Source organism: Siphateles boraxobius, unplaced genomic scaffold, assembly GCF_051911475.1.
Source record: "Siphateles boraxobius isolate OS27281-9 unplaced genomic scaffold, OSU_SipBor_1 204, whole genome shotgun sequence".
Classification (NCBI taxonomy): Eukaryota; Metazoa; Chordata; class Actinopteri; order Cypriniformes; family Leuciscidae; genus Siphateles; species Siphateles boraxobius.
In genome coordinates this window covers 2,709,980-2,729,823 of record NW_027508816.1, presented here as the reverse complement: position 1 = coordinate 2,729,823, position 19,844 = coordinate 2,709,980, and the positions used below count along the sequence as shown (strand labels likewise).

At 37.1% G+C, this 19,844-nt stretch overlaps 1 protein-coding gene across 2 annotated transcripts in view; it reads right to left on the bottom strand.

Moving 5' to 3' along the window:
* slit1a (slit homolog 1a (Drosophila)) overlaps nt 1–19,844 on the bottom strand; it is a 169,672-nt gene that overhangs the window by 14,493 nt on the left and 135,335 nt on the right. For both annotated transcript variants that reach the window (XM_077237610.1, XM_077237611.1), the window contains 4 exons: nt 17,246–17,317; nt 4,562–4,725; nt 1,428–1,552; nt 1,250–1,347 (listed from right to left, as the gene is read on the bottom strand). In XM_077237610.1, the coding sequence (XP_077093725.1) occupies nt 1,250–1,347; nt 1,428–1,552; nt 4,562–4,725; nt 17,246–17,317 (459 nt within the window). The remainder of the gene's footprint in view (nt 1–1,249; nt 1,348–1,427; nt 1,553–4,561; nt 4,726–17,245; nt 17,318–19,844) is intronic.

The window sequence follows — 19,844 nt, the reverse complement described above, 5'->3', positions numbered from 1 at the left end:
AAAAAGACTGAGAAGCACTTTTACACCCAAACATGATACCCCAACTATTACCAATTCACGTGCTCATTGTGGACTGTTTCAAAATAGTTGGATAATCTAATTTGGATAATTTTTTTACTTTTATTTTGTCTCTGTACCGACTTTTTTTGGGTGTGTTGCAGCCATCAAAATCAAAATTTTGTTCATATTTACAAAATACAATTATGTTGGTCAGTGAAAAAATTGGAAAACTTTTCTTTGTACTTTTGTCAGCTAATAAAAGGTTAAATAGAATGAACAAATCACAGATTCTTGATTTTATTGCATTTTACAAAATGTCCCAACTTTTTCTGATTTGGGGTTGTAAATAACATTCAGTAACCGTAGATTGTACTAATGAATACCTCCATGCCGGCTTTGTCATTTCATTAATGTTATTTAATGAAAAATTTAAAGTCCCCCTGTAGTCAATAATTTTATCTCTTAAAAGTCATCTTTGTTCAAAAAATGACATACTAACGAGTTTTATTCCTTGAAAAAAATGTCTTCATGTCTTAAAATATCTTGAATGTAACTCGACACCCTTGCCTCATTTAGTATGCGCAGTTCTATGAATATGCAAATGAGCCCCGCCTCCACTCACTCACTCACTCACTCAGAGATCCACTCGTTGACGATCACACGTTGATCTGATTGGTTACAAGGTAGTTTGTGACGTCAGAAACATCAGCGATTTCAAAGCGTGTTTTTGACACTGTCTTTGGTTCACTGCAGTTTTAAGTTGAAAATACTCAGCAATGCTGTCGACTTATGAAATTACACATGGTTTGTCTTTTAAGCATATTAAAAACACCATATATAGACACATAAACAACATTAAAAGCTGGATTTTCACCACAGGGGAACCTTAAAGGCTTTGTGTTGGAAAAAAAAATTTAATAAATTTTGCAACTGTAGTCTTGTATTCAATTCCTGACCCTGTTTTGATGTAAAATCAATAGTTGATGAAGTCGAGGAATTGATTCCATTAAGTCAGAGTCGATTCTCTGAAAAAACCTGGAATTAAACACCACTTTTCGGACAATACAATTTTTATACTGTGATAAAATGTTCAGAAAAATTCATTTAGCTGTAATGCAGTGCTGTACGGACACAACTGTTTTAAAATGAAGATATGATGAATTTAGTACAAAAAGTAATATTTTGTTGCATGCTTTCAACTATTCCACATGTTTTTAAACAATAAGAAAATGTGATGTGGATAGTTCACCTATAGCCTTCCTCCTCTTCTCCGGACATGTGGCACGTTCCTCCGTTCTTACAGGGTTCACTGACACAAGCGTTAATCACAGTCTCACAGTTCTTGCCCTGTACGTTAAAGGAAATGCATGAGCGTTTCACATCCGTCTGTCAGCGTTCACATTGGATCACGTGTTTTGTGTGCTCACCTTAAATCCCTCAGAACAGATGCACCTGTATCCGTCCGTCTGATCCGCCTCGCAGCTGCCGTGGTTCAGACAGGGGCTAGACATGCACGGGTTACACTTCGCCAGTATCGCAGTGTCCACTTCCCCTGCGCACACAGACACAACAAGTCCCGCAAATATCAACAACACCGGCATCCATATTTCAAAGAGGCACAATGAGAATCCAAGTTGGTATCTCTCAGAACAAAGAGTGGTAGAAGAGCTTTGCTGAGGTATGAATGACCAATATTGTGTAACACAAAGATTTTTATTTAAAGAGGCCATATTATGCACTTTAAAAAAGTCTTGATGTTGTTTCAGGCTCTACTAGAACAGGTTTTCCTTCTTGAATGTTGATTATTTTTCTCATATTCTCCATTGTTGCGGCTCCTCTCTTCCCAGTCTGTCAGTAACGCTCTGTTTACTTCCTGTCTCTATGAAGCCCCTCCTTCTGAAAAGCACCCTGTGCTCTGATTGGTCGGCTGGAGCAGTGTGTTGTGATTGGTCGAGCGCTTTGAGTGTGTTTGGGAAATGTCCCGCCCCTTACAATAACCACCAGTTTAACACACTACTAACTAACTCAACCAGGCCCCGCCCCTTTATTCTGTGTATGAATTATTATAATGAGGAATATTGTGACGTGTTCGTTCCCGGAAGAAACTCAAGATTTCAGAAATAGTGACAGTGATATAGAGAATAACGTCTCGGGTAACTTGACAGTAAACCAGTTCCCTGAAAAAGTATGAACGAGATGCTTCACTTGATTTAAGCGCTATGGGAACACTTTTGTGCATGACCAGCTGTGAATATATGTGTGCCCGAAGAGCACGGACTGGACACAGTCTGTGAAGACTCTCCTGACCCCGGCGTTGTGAACGGCGGAGGGCAGAAGGCCTCAAAAGTGACCGGATGTACAGTCGAGAAAGATACCTTAGGCAGGTAGTCAGGATGAGGATGCAAGATTACTTTCACCATTCCTGGGGCAAAGTGTAGGCAGGACGGCGAGACCGACAGAGCCTGCAAATCTCTAATTGATTTCAAAGAAGTGATAGCCATAAGAAGAAACATCTTTAAAGTCAGAAGCTTGTCAGCCACCGACTCAAGAGGTTCAAAGGGGGTCCCAACCAGACCCTGAAGGACTATAGCTCAGTCCCTTGAAGGGATCTTGGTTCTAACGGGAGGCCCATGCGAGCAGAGGATGCTTCCCAAGGGGCACCCCATCAATCAAGGCGTGGCAGGCCGATAAAGCGGCCACATAAACACAGGAAGTCCAGAACTGATGCAATCTGGCAGTTAACTGGATCTGCATTACGTGCAGTGCACCACTTTTCAAAGACACCCCATTTATTGGCATAACTTCCTCTAGTGGAGGGAGCCCATGCACGGAGGATGGTCTCTATGACATCAGCTGAAAACCCAGTGTCCATTAGATGAAGGTTACACAACTCGGGCTGGGGATATTATCCCCTGCGTTTGAGACTGAAGGTCACTCCTGTTCGGCATCGCCCAGGGCGAGTTGCCGAGGAGTGATATCATTTCCGAGAATCAAACTCTGTTTAGCCTACAAGGCGCTATCAGTAAGAGGCAAGGACCCTTGATGACGAACAAGGACTCCTAAGAGCATTGAGATTTAGAGAGAAGAAGAGGAGACTTTACACAGTTCCTTGAAAAGGTAAAGAGGTCACCTCAACTTCGTGAAAAAAAAAACCTTTCCAAACCTGCTCCCGGGGGTGTAAATCTCCCGAGGGGACAGGAACTTGTCCTGACCCTAAAGCAGAGCCTGTTAGACGGCACGAACGCAGTCCGCCTGGCAATTTATCGACTGTAATAGTAATAGACTCTTCTCTTTGGGAGGGAAACATGTTCTATGGCCCCTTTGTCCAGAAGAGATTATCTTGTGACAGCAGATGCACCTATTCCGGTTTCACGGTAGTGGGAACCACGCCGTTATAGAGCGATACCCGGCAGTAGCTTAACGCTGCCAACGTCTATTTAAAGGGGTACCAAATTTCATTGGGGTATCCAACATCTCACTGGAAACCACTGCCCCCGAATCACCAGAGCTGGCGGGGATGTTACAGAGGTTTTGTGAGGCTGTCCGGTAGGAGCTGATTGATGTATTTTACATGCCTCGACCCAAAGGGGCACACCCCCACAGACCTGGGACAAAAAACCCTCTGGACTTTTGTCTCAGGTCTATTATGAGGCTCGACAAGCCAGTCCCCAGTCTTTACTCGCCACACTCTGCTTTTGAGCCTTTCTTTCATCTGGTCAGCCTGGTATACGCCTGCGACACTGCCAGAGCAGCACCAGCCAGTTCTGACTAAACGTTTATTGCTTCAGTCTGTTTAAAAATGTTTAATCAATTTGAATTAATTATTTTAAAAAGTTGATTTGGATGAATGATTCAGTCTTCATTTGTTTTATTACTGAATAAATCAGTATTTTTGAACGAATCTCTTGAATGATTCGATGACAAACATTTTTTATAGTCACTTGTCGCCACCTACTGGTGTAACAATTTAATCGATACAATCTTTATTTGAAACATCATGTTACTTTCAAAAGGTGATTTACTGTATTTTGATCACAACTGTAGACATCAGTTTTTATATCTGAACTATAAACTTTTATCCAATAATATGCAATATACAATAATATGAATTATCGTAAGAGAAATAATTATACTGTGTGGTTGAAAAGATTGTATGTATATATATATATATATATATATATATATACACATGAGATATAAAGATAAAAGATAAAATCAGTTTGGGGTCTACGTAACCCATCATAACCATCTTTATAACTTCATGGATTTATCTTTAACTTTGGTAACAAAACGATGTTACCTGTAATCAAACTTTTTTTCATTGAAAAATGAAAAATATTCCATTTTCATTTTCAGTTGATGTACTAAAAATAAAAATGAAATAAAAATGAATAAAAAATATATAGAAATAAAAATATATAAAAAAAGAGCAAAAACACAACTAAATGTAAAATTAGAATTAAAAATTAATTGAAAATATCATTACAAATCCTAGTATCTCAATGATAGGGAAATATCCCCGCTCTCGACATTGACGAATCCCTCACTCCCCTCATCTCACCTTGGCACTCGAACCTCTTGGCCGGCGTGGTGAGCAGCAGTTTTCCCAGCATGCCGTGCGGCCCGACACAGCGCGCGATCCCAGGCTCCTTGTATCCGGTCTTCACCCAGTCGGAGAGCCAGCGCAGGCGGCAGTCGCAGTACAGGGGGTTCGCACCGATGGCCCTGAGAACACACACACACACACGCTCCAGTCAAACCAGCAGCAACCCAGTGCAAAATGAGATGCATTTGAAAGCATGTATTTTAACAAAACCTGTCTGTGTATATCGTATAGAACACAGCATAAATGAGCACAACCCCTCGTCATTGTTCTCGTCATTTTTATCAGTTTCCTGTCGCCCGCCTGGTTTCCAAAGTAAAAACCCCATTCATTCTCATCATAGGGAAATTGATTTTTAACTATAACTTATAACCCTTTAAAGACAGCCCTACTGTGAGCTACGAGGTTGTTAATCGATGGAATCTGCTTCTGTTGAACTCGCCAATCCGCATGATTTTAGCTTGTTTTTTTTTAAATAATCATGTTTAACAGCAGAATTTGTGGTGAAAAACTACATTAACAAAAAAAAAAGAAGCGTGAAGTCCGCAGACTGAAAATAGCTGCTCCAAATGAATGTATTAATAGCACAACATTTGGACCATCAGGTCTTCATCAGGCACAATACCAGTGTAGAGTAAAGTCAACCTTAAATAGAAACAGACACTCAACTTAACTGGGCCCACACACAAAAACATGTGAATAATAAACCCTAATATGTCTTCCATGAAAAGATAAATGCTTGAATGTAAGTTTCCTCAAGGGTGTATTACTCCATCATCACTGCTAGATGGCGCTGCAGGTCTGAAACATAAACTGCTGCAATGGCCAAACAAAGAGTTTCAATTCTATTCAACTCCTCTACATAAAGAAAAATGTCCCCGGAGGCTGCAATACAGATTTAAAGGGTCTGTTCACCCAAAAATAAAATAAAAAATTTAAATTCTGTCATCAATATCATGACAAAATATAATATAAAAAAATATCTTAATTTGGGATCCAAAAGATAAATGGATTTTAGTACAGGTTTTATGGGGTGAACTATATTTTATATTTCTGATATGTTATTTCAGTAACGGTTAATTTTATTTCAAGCAACAAAAATGTATTTATGTTTTAGCTTCAGCTCATTACACATTAGACTAACTAACTAGGCTATTACCGCAGCCAGCATTCAGAAATCTCCCATCGCCATATTATACTGTAGTGATGTGTGTCAGAGACGTGTGTATCGACTCCTTTCCATCAGCTTCATCCTATAAGAATGAAGAGCTGTTTTATAACAGCAAACGTGTGTACCGCCGGACACAAAGGCTTACACTCATCCTCACACAGAAGAGACGCAGTGACGTGAAGATGTGCTGAACACTGATGTGTGTTTACACCGCTCTAAATTGCAGCTTAAAGGGATAGTTCACCCAAAAATGAAAATTAGTCCATGATTTTAAGTCAGCCTAGGTGTATGTCTTTCTTCTTTCAGACGAATATAATCAGAGTTGTATAAGAAATCTCCTGGCTCTTCCAAGCTTTATAATGGCAGTGAATGACCGTTTCTGTTTTGAAGTTCATAAAAGTGCATCTATCCATCATCAATGTGGATATATGATGCTTTTATAATGGACAGATGCACTTTTATGATGGACAGATGCACTTTTATGATGGACAGGTGCGCTTTTATGATGGACAGATGCACTTTTATGATGGATAGATGCACTTTTATGATGGATAGATGCACTTTTATGATGGACAGATGCACTTTTATGACGGACAGATGCACTTTTATGATGGACAGGTGCGCTTTTATGATGGACAGATGCACTTTTATGATGGATAGATGCACTTTTATGATGGACAGATGCACTTTTATGATGGACAGATGCACTTTTATGATGGACAGGTGCGCTTTTATGATGGACAGATGCACTTTTATGATGGATAGATGCATTTTTATGATGGATAGATGCACTTTTATGATGGACAGATGCACTTTTATGACGGACATGCACTTTTATGATGGACAGGTGCGCTTTTATGATGGACAGATGCACTTTTATGATGGATAGATGCACTTTTATGATGGACAGATGCACTTTTATGATGGACAGATGCACTTTTATGATGGACAGATGCGCTTTTATGATGGACAGGTGCGCTTTTATGATGGACAGATGCACTTTTATGATGGACAGATGCACTTTTATGACGGACAGATGCACTTTTATGATGGACAGGTGCGCTTTTATGATGGACAGATGCACTTTTATGATGGACAGGTGCGCTTTTATGACGGACAGATGCACTTTTATGATGGACAGGTGCGCTTTTATGATGGTCAGATGCACTTTTATGATGGATAGATGCACTTTTATGATGGACAGATGCACTTTTATGACGGACAGATGCACTTTTATGATGGACAGATGCACTTTTATGACGGACAGATGCACTTTTATGATGGACAGATGCACTTTTATGATGGACAGATGCACTTTTATGATGGATAGATGCACTTTTATTATGGACAGATGCACTTTTATGATGGACAGATGCACTTTTATGATGGACAGATGCACTTTTATGATGGATAGATGCACTTTTATGATGGATAGATGCACTTTTATGATGAACAGATGCACTTTTATGACGGACAGATGCACTTTTATGATGGACAGATGCACTTTTATGATGGACAGATGCACTTTTATGATGGACAGATGCACTTTTATGATGGATAGATGCACTTTTATGATGGATAGATGCACTTTTATGATGGACAGATGCACTTTTATGACGGACAGATGCACTTTTATGATGGATAGATGCACTTTTATGATGGACAGATGCACTTTTATGATGGACAGGTGCGCTTTTATGATGGACAGATGCACTTTTATGATGGATAGATGCACTTTTATGATGGATAGATGCACTTTTATGATGGACAGATGCACTTTTATGATGGACAGATGCACTTTTATGATGGACAGATGCACTTTTATGATGGACAGATGCACTTTTATGATGGATAGATGCACTTTTATGATGGACAGAAGCACTTTTATGATGGACAGATGCACTTTTATGATGGATAGATGCACTTTTATGATGGATAGATGCACTTTTATGATGGACAGATGCACTTTTATGATGGATAGATGCACTTTTATGATGGACAGATGCACTTTTATGATGGATTGATGCACTTTTATGATGGATAGATGCACTTTTATGATGGACAGATGCACTTTTATGACGGACAGATGCGCTTTTATGATGGACAGGTGCGCTTTTATGATGGACAGATGCACTTTTATGATGGACAGATGCACTTTTATGATCGATAGATGCACTTTTATGATGGATAGATGCACTTTTATGATGGATAGATGCACTTTTATGATGGATAGATGCACTTTTATGATGGACAGATGCACTTTTATGACGGACAGGTGCACTTTTATGATGGATAGATGCACTTTTATGATGGACAGATGCACTTTTATGATGGACAGGTGCGCTTTTATGATGGACAGATGCACTTTTATGATGGATAGATGCACTTTTATGATGGATAGATGCACTTTTATGATGGACAGATGCACTTTTATGACGGACAGATGCACTTTTATGATGGACAGATGCACTTTTATGATGGACAGATGCACTTTTACGATGGACAGATGCACTTTTATGATGGATAGATGCACTTTTATGATGGATAGATGCACTTTTATGATGGACAGATGCACTTTTATGATGGATAGATGCACTTTTATGATGGATAGATGCACTTTTATGATGGACAGATGCACTTTTATCACGGATAGATGCACTTTTATGATGGACAGATGCACTTTTATCACGGATAGATGCACTTTTATGATGGACATATGCACTTTTATCACGGATAGATGCACTTTTATGATGGACAGATGCACTTTTATGATGGATAGATGGACTTTTATGATGGACAGATGCACTTTTATCACGGATAGATGGACTTTTATGATGGACAGATGCACTTTTATGAAGGATAGATGCACTTTTATGATGGATAGATGCACTTTTATGATGGATAGATGCACTTTTACGATGGATAGATGCACTTTTATGATGGACAGATGCACTTTTATGATGGATAGATGGACTTTTATGATGGATAGATGCACTTTTATGATGGATAGATGCACTTTTATGATGGATAGATGCACTTTTATGAAGGATAGATGCACTTTTATGATGATAGATGCACTTTTATGATGGATAGATGGACTTTTATGATGGACAGATGCACTTTTATCACGGATAGATGGACTTTTATGATGGACAGATGCACTTTTATGAAGGATAGATGCACTTTTATGATGGATAGATGCACTTTTATGATGGATAGATGCACTTTTACGATGGATAGATGCACTTTTATGATGGATAGATGCACTTTTATGATGGACAGATGCACTTTTATGATGGATAGATGCACTTTTATGATGGATAGATGCACTTTTATGATGGACAGATGCACTTTTATCACGGATAGATGGACTTTTATGATGGATAGATGCACTTTTATGATGGATAGATGCACTTTTATGATGGATAGATGCACTTTTATGATGGACAGATGCACTTTTATGATGGATAGATGCACTTTTATGATGGATAGATGCACTTTTATGATGGACAGATGCACTTTTATCACGGATAGATGGACTTTTATGATGGACAGATGCACTTTTATGAAGGATAGATGCACTTTTATGATGATAGATGCACTTTTATGATGGATAGATGGACTTTTATGATGGACAGATGCACTTTTATCACGGATAGATGGACTTTTATGATGGACAGATGCACTTTTATGAAGGATAGATGCACTTTTATGATGGATAGATGCACTTTTATGATGGATAGATGCACTTTTACGATGGATAGATGCACTTTAATGATGGACAGATGCACTTTTATGATGGATAGATGCACTTTTATGATGGACAGATGCACTTTTATGATAGATAGATAGATGCACTTTCATGATGGATAGATGCACTTTTATGATGATAGATGCACTTTTATGATGGATAGATGCACTTTTATGATGGACAGATGCACTTTTATGATAGATAGATAGATGCACTTTTATGAGGAACAGATGCACTTTTATGATGGACAGATGCACTTTTATGATAGATAGATAGATGCACTTTCATGATAGATAGATGCACTTTTATGATGGATAGATGCACTTTTATGATGGACAGATGCACTTTTATGATAGATAGATAGATAGATGCACTTTTATGATGGACAGATGCACTTTTATGATAGATAGATGCACTTTTATGATGGATAGATGCACTTTTATGATGGACAGATGCACTTTTATGATGGATAGTAGCACTTTTATGATGGACAGATGCACTTTTATGATAGATAGATAGATAGATGCACTTTTATGATGGACAGATGCACTTTTATGATAGATAGATGCACTTTTATGATAGATAGATGCACTTTTATGATGGATAGATGCACTTTTATGATGGACAGATGCACTTTTATCACGGATAGATGGACTTTTATGATGGACAGATGCACTTTTATGAAGGATAGATGCACTTTTATGATGATAGATGCACTTTTATGATGGATAGATGGACTTTTATGATGGACAGATGCACTTTTATCACGGATAGATGGACTTTTATGATGGACAGATGCACTTTTATGAAGGATAGATGCACTTTTATGATGGATAGATGCACTTTTACGATGGATAGATGCACTTTAATGATGGACAGATGCACTTTTATGATGGATAGATGCACTTTTATGATGGACAGATGCACTTTTATGATAGATAGATAGATGCACTTTCATGATGGATAGATGCACTTTTATGATGATAGATGCACTTTTATGATGGATAGATGGACTTTTATGATGGACAGATGCACTTTTATGAAGGATAGATGCACTTTTATGATGATAGATGCACTTTTATGATGGATAGATGGACTTTTATGATGGACAGATGCACTTTTATCACGGATAGATGGACTTTTATGATGGACAGATGCACTTTTATGATGGATAGATGCACTTTTATGATGGATAGATGCACTTTTACGATGGATAGATGCACTTTAATGATGGACAGATGCACTTTTATGATGGATAGATGCACTTTTATGATGGACAGATGCACTTTTATGATAGATAGATAGATGCACTTTCATGATGGATAGATGCACTTTTATGATGATAGATGCACTTTTATGATGGATAGATGCACTTTTATGATGGACAGATGCACTTTTATGATAGATAGATAGATAGATGCACTTTTATGATGGACAGATGCACTTTTATGATAGATAGATGCACTTTCATGATAGATAGATGCACTTTTATGATGGATAGATGCACTTTTATGATGGACAGATGCACTTTTATGATAGATAGATAGATAGATAGATGCACTTTTATGATGGACAGATGCACTTTTATGATGGATAGATGCACTTTTATGATGGACAGATGCACTTTTATGATGGACAGAAGCACTTTTATGATGGACAGATGCACTTTTATGATGGACAGATGCACTTTTATGATGGATAGATGCCCTTTTATGATGGACAGATGCACTTTTATGATGGACAGATGCACTTTTATGATAGATAGATAGATGCACTTTCATGATGGACAGATGCACTTTTATGATAGATAGATAGATGCACTTTTATGATGGACAGATGCACTTTTATGATAGATAGATAGATGCACTTTTATGATGGACAGATGCACTTTTATGATGGACTGAAGCACTTTTATGATGGACAGATGCACTTTTATGATGGACAGATGCACTTTTATGATGGATAGATGCACTTTTATGATGGACAGATGCACTTTTATGATGGACAGATGCACTTTTATGATAGATAGATAGATGCACTTTCATGATGGACAGATGCACTTTTATGATGGACAGATGCACTTTTATGATGGACAGATGCACTTTTATGATGATAGATGCACTTTTATGATGGACAGATGCACTTTTATGATGGATAGATGCACTTTTATGATGGACAGATGCACTTTTATGATGGACAGATGCACTTTTATGATAGATAGATAGATGCACTTTCATGATGGACAGATGAACTTTTATGATGGATTGATGCACTTTTATGATGGATAGATGCACTTTTATAATGGATAGGTGAACTTTTATGATGGACAGATGCACTTTTATGATGGACAGATGCACTTTTATGATGGACGGATGCACTTTTATGATGGATAGATGCACTTTTATGATGGACAGATGCACTTTTATGATGGATAGATGCACTTTTATGATGGACAGATGCACTTTTATGATGGACGGATGCACTTTTATGATGGATAGATGCACTTTTATGATGGATAGATGCACTTTTATGATGGATAGATGCACTTTTATAATGGATAGGTGAACTTTTATGATGGATAGATGCACTTTTATGATGGACAGATGCACTTTTATGATGGACGGATGCACTTTTATGATGGATAGATGCACTTTTATGATGGACAGATGCACTTTTATGATGGACAGATGCACTTTTATGATAGATAGATAGATGCACTTTTATGATGGACAGATGCACTTTTATGATGGATAGATGCACTTTTATGATGGACAGATGCACTTTTATGATGGACAGATGCACTTTTATGATAGATAGATAGATGCACTTTTATGATGGACAGATGCACTTTTATGATGGACAGATGCACTTTTATGATAGATAGATAGATGCACTTTTATGATGGATAGATGCACTTTTATGATGGACAGATGCACTTTTATGATAGATAGATAGATGCACTTTTATGATGGATAGATAGATGCACTTTTATGATAGATAGATGCACTTTTATGATGGACAGATGCACTTTTATGATAGATAGATAGATGCACTTTTATGATGGACAGATGCACTTTTTATGATAGACAGATGCACTTTTATGATAGATAGATAGATGCACTTTTATGATGGACAGATGCACTTTTATGATGGATAGATGCACTTTTATGATGGACAGATGCACTTTTATGATGGACAGATGCACTTTTATGATAGATAGATAGATGCACTTTTATGATGGACAGATGCACTTTTATGATGGACAGATGCACTTTTATGATAGATAGATAGATGCACTTTTATGATGGATAGATGCACTTTTATGATGGACAGATGCACTTTTACGATGGATAGATGCGCTTTTAGGATGGATAGATGCACTTTTATGATGGATAGATGCACTTTTATGATGGATAGATGCACTTTTACGATGGATAGATGCACTTTTATGATGGACAGATGCACTTTTATGATGGATAGATGCACTTTTATGATGGTGAGATGCACTTTTATGATGATAGATGCACTTTTATGATGGACAGATGCACTTTTATGATGGATAGATGCACTTTTATGATGGATAGATGCACTTTTATGATGGACAGATGCACTTTTATGATGGACTGAAGCACTTTTATGATGGACAGATGCACTTTTATGATGGACAGATGCACTTTTATGATGGATAGATGCACTTTTATGATGGACAGATGCACTTTTATGATGGACAGATGCACTTTTATGATAGATAGATAGATGCACTTTCATGATGGACAGATGCACTTTTATGATGGACAGATGCACTTTTATGATGGACAGATGCACTTTTATGATGATAGATGCACTTTTATGATGGACAGATGCACTTTTATGATGGATAGATGCACTTTTATGATGGACAGATGCACTTTTATGATGGACAGATGCACTTTTATGATAGATAGATAGATGCACTTTCATGATGGACAGATGAACTTTTATGATGGATTGATGCACTTTTATGATGGATAGATGCACTTTTATGATGGATAGATGCACTTTTATGATGGATAGGTGAACTTTTATGATGGACAGATGCACTTTTATGATGGACAGATGCACTTTTATGATGGACGGATGCACTTTTATGATGGATAGATGCACTTTTATGATGGACAGATGCACTTTTATGATGGACAGATGCACTTTTATGATAGATAGATAGATGCACTTTTATGATGGACAGATGCACTTTTATGATGGATAGATGCACTTTTATGATGGACAGATGCACTTTTATGATGGACAGATGCACTTTTATGATAGATAGATAGATGCACTTTTATGATGGACAGATGCACTTTTATGATGGACAGATGCACTTTTATGATAGATAGATAGATGCACTTTTATGATGGATAGATGCACTTTTATGATGGACAGATGCACTTTTATGATAGATAGATAGATGCACTTTTATGATGGATAGATAGATGCACTTTTATGATAGATAGATAGATGCACTTTTATGATGGATAGATGCACTTTTATGATGGACAGATGCACTTTTATGATAGATAGATAGATGCACTTTTATGATGGACAGATGCACTTTTATGATGGATAGATGCACTTTTATGATGGACAGATGCACTTTTATGATGGACAGATGCACTTTTATGATAGATAGATAGATGCACTTTTATGATGGACAGATGCACTTTTATGATAGATAGATAGATGCACTTTTATGATGGATAGATGCACTTTTATGATAGATAGATGCACTTTTATGATGGACAGATGCACTTTTATGATAGATAGATAGATGCACTTTTATGATGGATAGATGCACTTTTATGATGGACAGATGCACTTTTATGATAGATAGATAGATGCACTTTTATAATGGATAGGTGAACTTTTATGATGGATAGATGCACTTTTATGATGGACAGATGCACTTTTATGATGGACGGATGCACTTTTATGATGGATAGATGCACTTTTATGATGGACAGATGCACTTTTATGATGGACAGATGCACTTTTATGATAGATAGATAGATGCACTTTTATGATGGACAGATGCACTTTTATGATGGATAGATGCACTTTTATGATGGACAGATGCACTTTTATGATGGACAGATGCACTTTTATGATAGATAGATAGATGCACTTTTATGATGGACAGATGCACTTTTATGATGGACAGATGCACTTTTATGATAGATAGATAGATGCACTTTTATGATGGATAGATGCACTTTTATGATGGACAGATGCACTTTTATGATAGATAGATAGATGCACTTTTATGATGGATAGATAGATGCACTTTTATGATAGATAGATAGATGCACTTTTATGATGGATAGATGCACTTTTATGATGGACAGATGCACTTTTATGATAGATAGATAGATGCACTTTTATGATGGACAGATGCACTTTTATGATGGATAGATGCACTTTTATGATGGACAGATGCACTTTTATGATGGACAGATGCACTTTTATGATAGATAGATAGATGCACTTTTATGATGGACAGATGCACTTTTATGATAGATAGATAGATGCACTTTTATGATGGATAGATGCACTTTTATGATAGATAGATGCACTTTTATGATGGACAGATGCACTTTTATGATAGATAGATAGATGCACTTTTATGATGGATAGATGCACTTTTATGATGGACAGATGCACTTTTATGATAGATAGATAGATGCACTTTTATGATGGACAGATGCACTTTTATGATAGATAGATAGATGCACTTTTATGATGGACAGATGCACTTTTATGATAGATAGATAGATGCACTTTTATGATGGATAGATGCACTTTTATGATAGATAGATAGATGCACTTTTATGATGGATAGATGCACTTTTATGATGGACAGATGCACTTTTACGATGGATAGATGCGCTTTTAGGATGGATAGATGCACTTTTATGATGGATAGATGCACTTTTATGATGGATAGATGCACTTTTACGATGGATAGATGCACTTTTATGATGGACAGATGCACTTTTATGATGGATAGATGCACTTTTATGATGGTGAGATGCACTTTTATGATGATAGATGCACTTTTATGATGGACAGATGCACTTTTATGATGGATAGATGCACTTTTATGATGGATAGATGCACTTTTATGATGATAGATGCACTTTTATAATGGATAGGTGAACTTTTATGATGGATAGATGCACTTTTATGAAGGATAGATGCACTTTTATGATGGACAGATGCACTTTTATGATGGATAGATGCACTTTTATAATGGATAGGTGAACTTTTATGATGGATAGATGCACTTTTATGATGGATAGATGCACTTTTATGATGGACAGATGCACTTTTATGATGGATAGATGCACTTTTATGATGGATAGATGCACTTTTATAATGGATAGGTGAACTTTTACGATGGATAGATGCACTTTTATGATGGATAGGTGAACTTTTATGATGGATAGATGCACTTTTATGATGGATAGATGCACTTTTATGATGGATAGATGCACTTTTATGAAGGATAGATGCACTTTTATGATGGATAGATGCACTTTTATGATGGATAGATGCACTTTTATAATGGATAGATGAACTTTTACGATGGATAGATGCACTTTTATGATGGACAGATGCGCTTTTATAATGGATAGGTGAACTTTTATGATGGATAGATGCACTTTTATGAAGGATAGATGCACTTTTATAATGGATAGGTGAACTTTTACGATGGATAGATGCACTTTTATGATGGATAGATGCACTTTTATAATGGATAGGTGAACTTTTATGATGGATAGATGCACTTTTATGATGGATAGATGCACTTTTATGATGGATAGATGCACTTTTATGATGGACAGATGCACTTTTATGATGGATAGGTGAACTTTTATGATGGATAGATGCACTTTTATGAAGGATAGGTGAACTTTTATGATGGATAGATGCACTTTTATGATGGATAGATGCACTTTTATGATGGATAGGTGAACTTTTATGATGGATAGATGCACTTTTATGATGGACAGATGCACTTTTATGATGGACGGATGCACTTTTATGATGGATAGATGCACTTTTATGATGGATAGATGCACTTTTATGATGGACAGATGCACTTTTATGATGGATAGATGCACTTTTATGATGGACAGATGCACTTTTATAATGGATAGGTGAACTTTTACGATGGATAGATGCACTTTTATGATGGACAGATGCGCTTTTATGATGGATAGATGCACTTTTATGATGGACAGATGCACTTTTATGATGGGTAGATGCACTTTTATGATGGATAGATGCACTTTTATAATGGATAGGTGAACTTTTACGATGGATAGATGCACTTTTATGATGGACAGATGCGCTTTTATGATGGATAGATGCGCTTTTATGGACTTCAAAACAGAAATGGCCATTCACTGCCATTATAAAGCTTGGAAGAGCCAGAACATTTAAAATATAACTGATTGTCATCGTCTGAAAGAAGAAAGTCATATACACCTAGGATTACTTGAGGGCGAGTAAATCATGGGCTAATTTTAATTTTCGGGTGAACTATCCCTTTAAGGCAAAGACCTAAAAGACTCGGTGTGCTGCTCGGTTTCTGCTCACTTTAAAGCCAGTGTGTTCAATACTCTCAGTGTTACAGTGCTCAGATCCATCAGATGAAGTGTGTGTGTGTGTGTGTACTCACAGATGTGACAGTGACGCAGCGTCGGTGAAGATCCCATCAGGCAGCTCTGAGATGTCATTGCCATGCAGAGACCTGAGAAACACATGAGAGAGAGAAACATCAGGCACATTACACTGCACTGGGGAAATCTGTTACATGTACGGTGAAGAAACGGCAGCTGTGGTTGCCAGAAGTTTACCGTTAAAAATAAGGTAGCAAAATTTCAGGTTTTATAGACTTAACTTAAATTTAGAGCAAAAAAAAAAGTATTTCATTATCTGATAACGTTAATTCACCAACATGTTGTAGTACTAATATCTGTTTTGTACCATTGTAATACACTGAGCCACCAATCACAGTGGAGATGAGAGTCACATGATGAATCAAAGCTCATCACAAACAGCTTTTCCACAAGCTGAGAAAGTTCAAACTAATATATAGAAGCTGTACAGTGAAATTTACACAAACACTAAACTCCATCAGGGTAACACACATGAAATTTGAAAAAAAACTAAGAAAAAGTATGAAGATACATAGTTATTACAACAAAAAATACATCAAATGTGAAGTGTCATGCATGGAATTGTGGGAATGTCAATTCATTTAATTTATGATTTGTTCTTTTCACTTCCAAAAACTGTAAATTTAAGTTAAATCACCGTAGCATTTTTACAGTCTTTTACCGTTAAAATCATGATGATTTTTTACAGTGTGTTCTCAGACATGAAGAACAAGCTTCTCTGGACTCTGGTTTAATACTGTGATGAAGCGCTATAGAAATGAAGCGCTATAGAAATGAAGTGCTATAGAAATGAAGCTCTAGTTTGTCGTCCTCATCCTGTAGGTCACAGCGAGTCCTGCTAAAGCTGGAGGTTCGCTTGATCTGTTTTCATGCCGTTGGTTTGTCAGTGAAGCGCCTGAGGAATATCAGGAAGCTGAACTCAAATGACAGGGAGCGACGGGGACGATCACATCGGTTCCCTGATTTATGATTAGGAGACGTGACAGCTGTACAGCGTCTGAACATGCCTCTCTGTCATCTCGGCCAATCACAGCATATATGATTAACATACTGATTCTCATTCAGTTGTTTATCACACGTTGCTTGGTCTGGTTATGTCTGGCCTCTGGTGCTCTTCTGCCATTTTTGACCGAAAAGTGTAAGTTTTTTTTTTTTTACTTCATTGCAATGGTACCAAACTTGGTAAAGGTTTTGGCGCTCGCTGTGTGAACACAAAAAAAGATAATGGACATGATTCGAACAGGTTAAAAAAAATAGTCACACTTGTGCTCCTCGCGGTCAGAAATGACGCATTGGAAATGAATGAGAGTTTCCTCTAGTGGAAGCGTTCGGTACTGCAGCCGAACAACATCTCACTGAACGCTCATTTACTGAGATATCAGCTCACATTTCGAACTCAACTTGTTTAGATTTATGGCTTTGATTTTCTTGCAGTTTTAGAGTAAAACATGATTTTGAAAATATATATTATACATATACATATAAAATATAAAAAGTGAAGAGAATCAGGTCAGTTCAAAGTTGATTCAGTTTAGATTAAAGTTAATTAAATTCGGTTCAATGTTGATTCAGGTCAGTCCAAAGTTGATTCAATTTAGTTAAAATTTGATCAGGTCCGTTCAAAGTTGATTCAGTTACAATAACAATAACAGGGTTAATGTTAAAAAAATTCATCAGTTTTGAAAAAAATTTATTCAACTACAAAACAGAAAACAGTAGTGTCGTTATTTACTTTGAGTCACCCCAGTGTTGATTCAATTCAGTTCAATGTTGATTAAGTTCAGTTCAAATTTGATTCAATTCAGTTCAAAGTTGATTCGATTCAGTTCAAAGATGATTCAATTCAGTTCAATGCTGATTCAGTTTAGTTCAATAACACTGTTAATGTTACAAAATTCATCAGTTTTGAATAAATTTGATTCAGCTATACAACAGAAGTCAATAGTGTTGTTATTCATCTCAATTCAGTTCAAGCTGTTCTTAGTTGAGTGGGATCAGTGGATGATAACGGCTGCGTCAAAATCCGTTTGAAAGGTTGGTGCGAGTTACACTAGAATCGGTCGTACGTGAGTGTTGGAGACAGTGTGAAGTGTGTTTAGTGTACGTTAGTGTACAGTGTGTTTAGTGTACATGAGTGTACAGTGTAAAGTGTGTTTAGTGTACATGAGTGTACAGTGTAAAGTGTGTTTAGTGTACATGAGTGTACAGTGTGAAGTGTGTTTAGTGTACGTGAGTGTACAGTGTAAAGTGTGTTTAGTGTACATGAGTGTACAGTGTGAAGTGTGTTTAGTGTACATGAGTGTACAGTGTGAAGAGTGTTTAGTGTACATGAGTGTACAGTGTGAAGTGTGTTTAGTGTACGTGAGTGTACAGTGTGAAGTGTGTTTAGTGTACGTGAGTGTACAGTGTGAAGTGTGTTTAGTGTACATGAGTGTACAGTGTGAAGTGTGTTTAGTGTACATGAGTGTACAGTGTGAAGTGTGTTTAGTGTACGTGAGTGTACAGTGTGAAGTGTGTTTAGTGTACGTGAGTGTACAGTGTAAAGTGTGTTTAGTGTACATGAGTGTACAGTGTGAAGTGTGTTTAGTGTACGTGAGT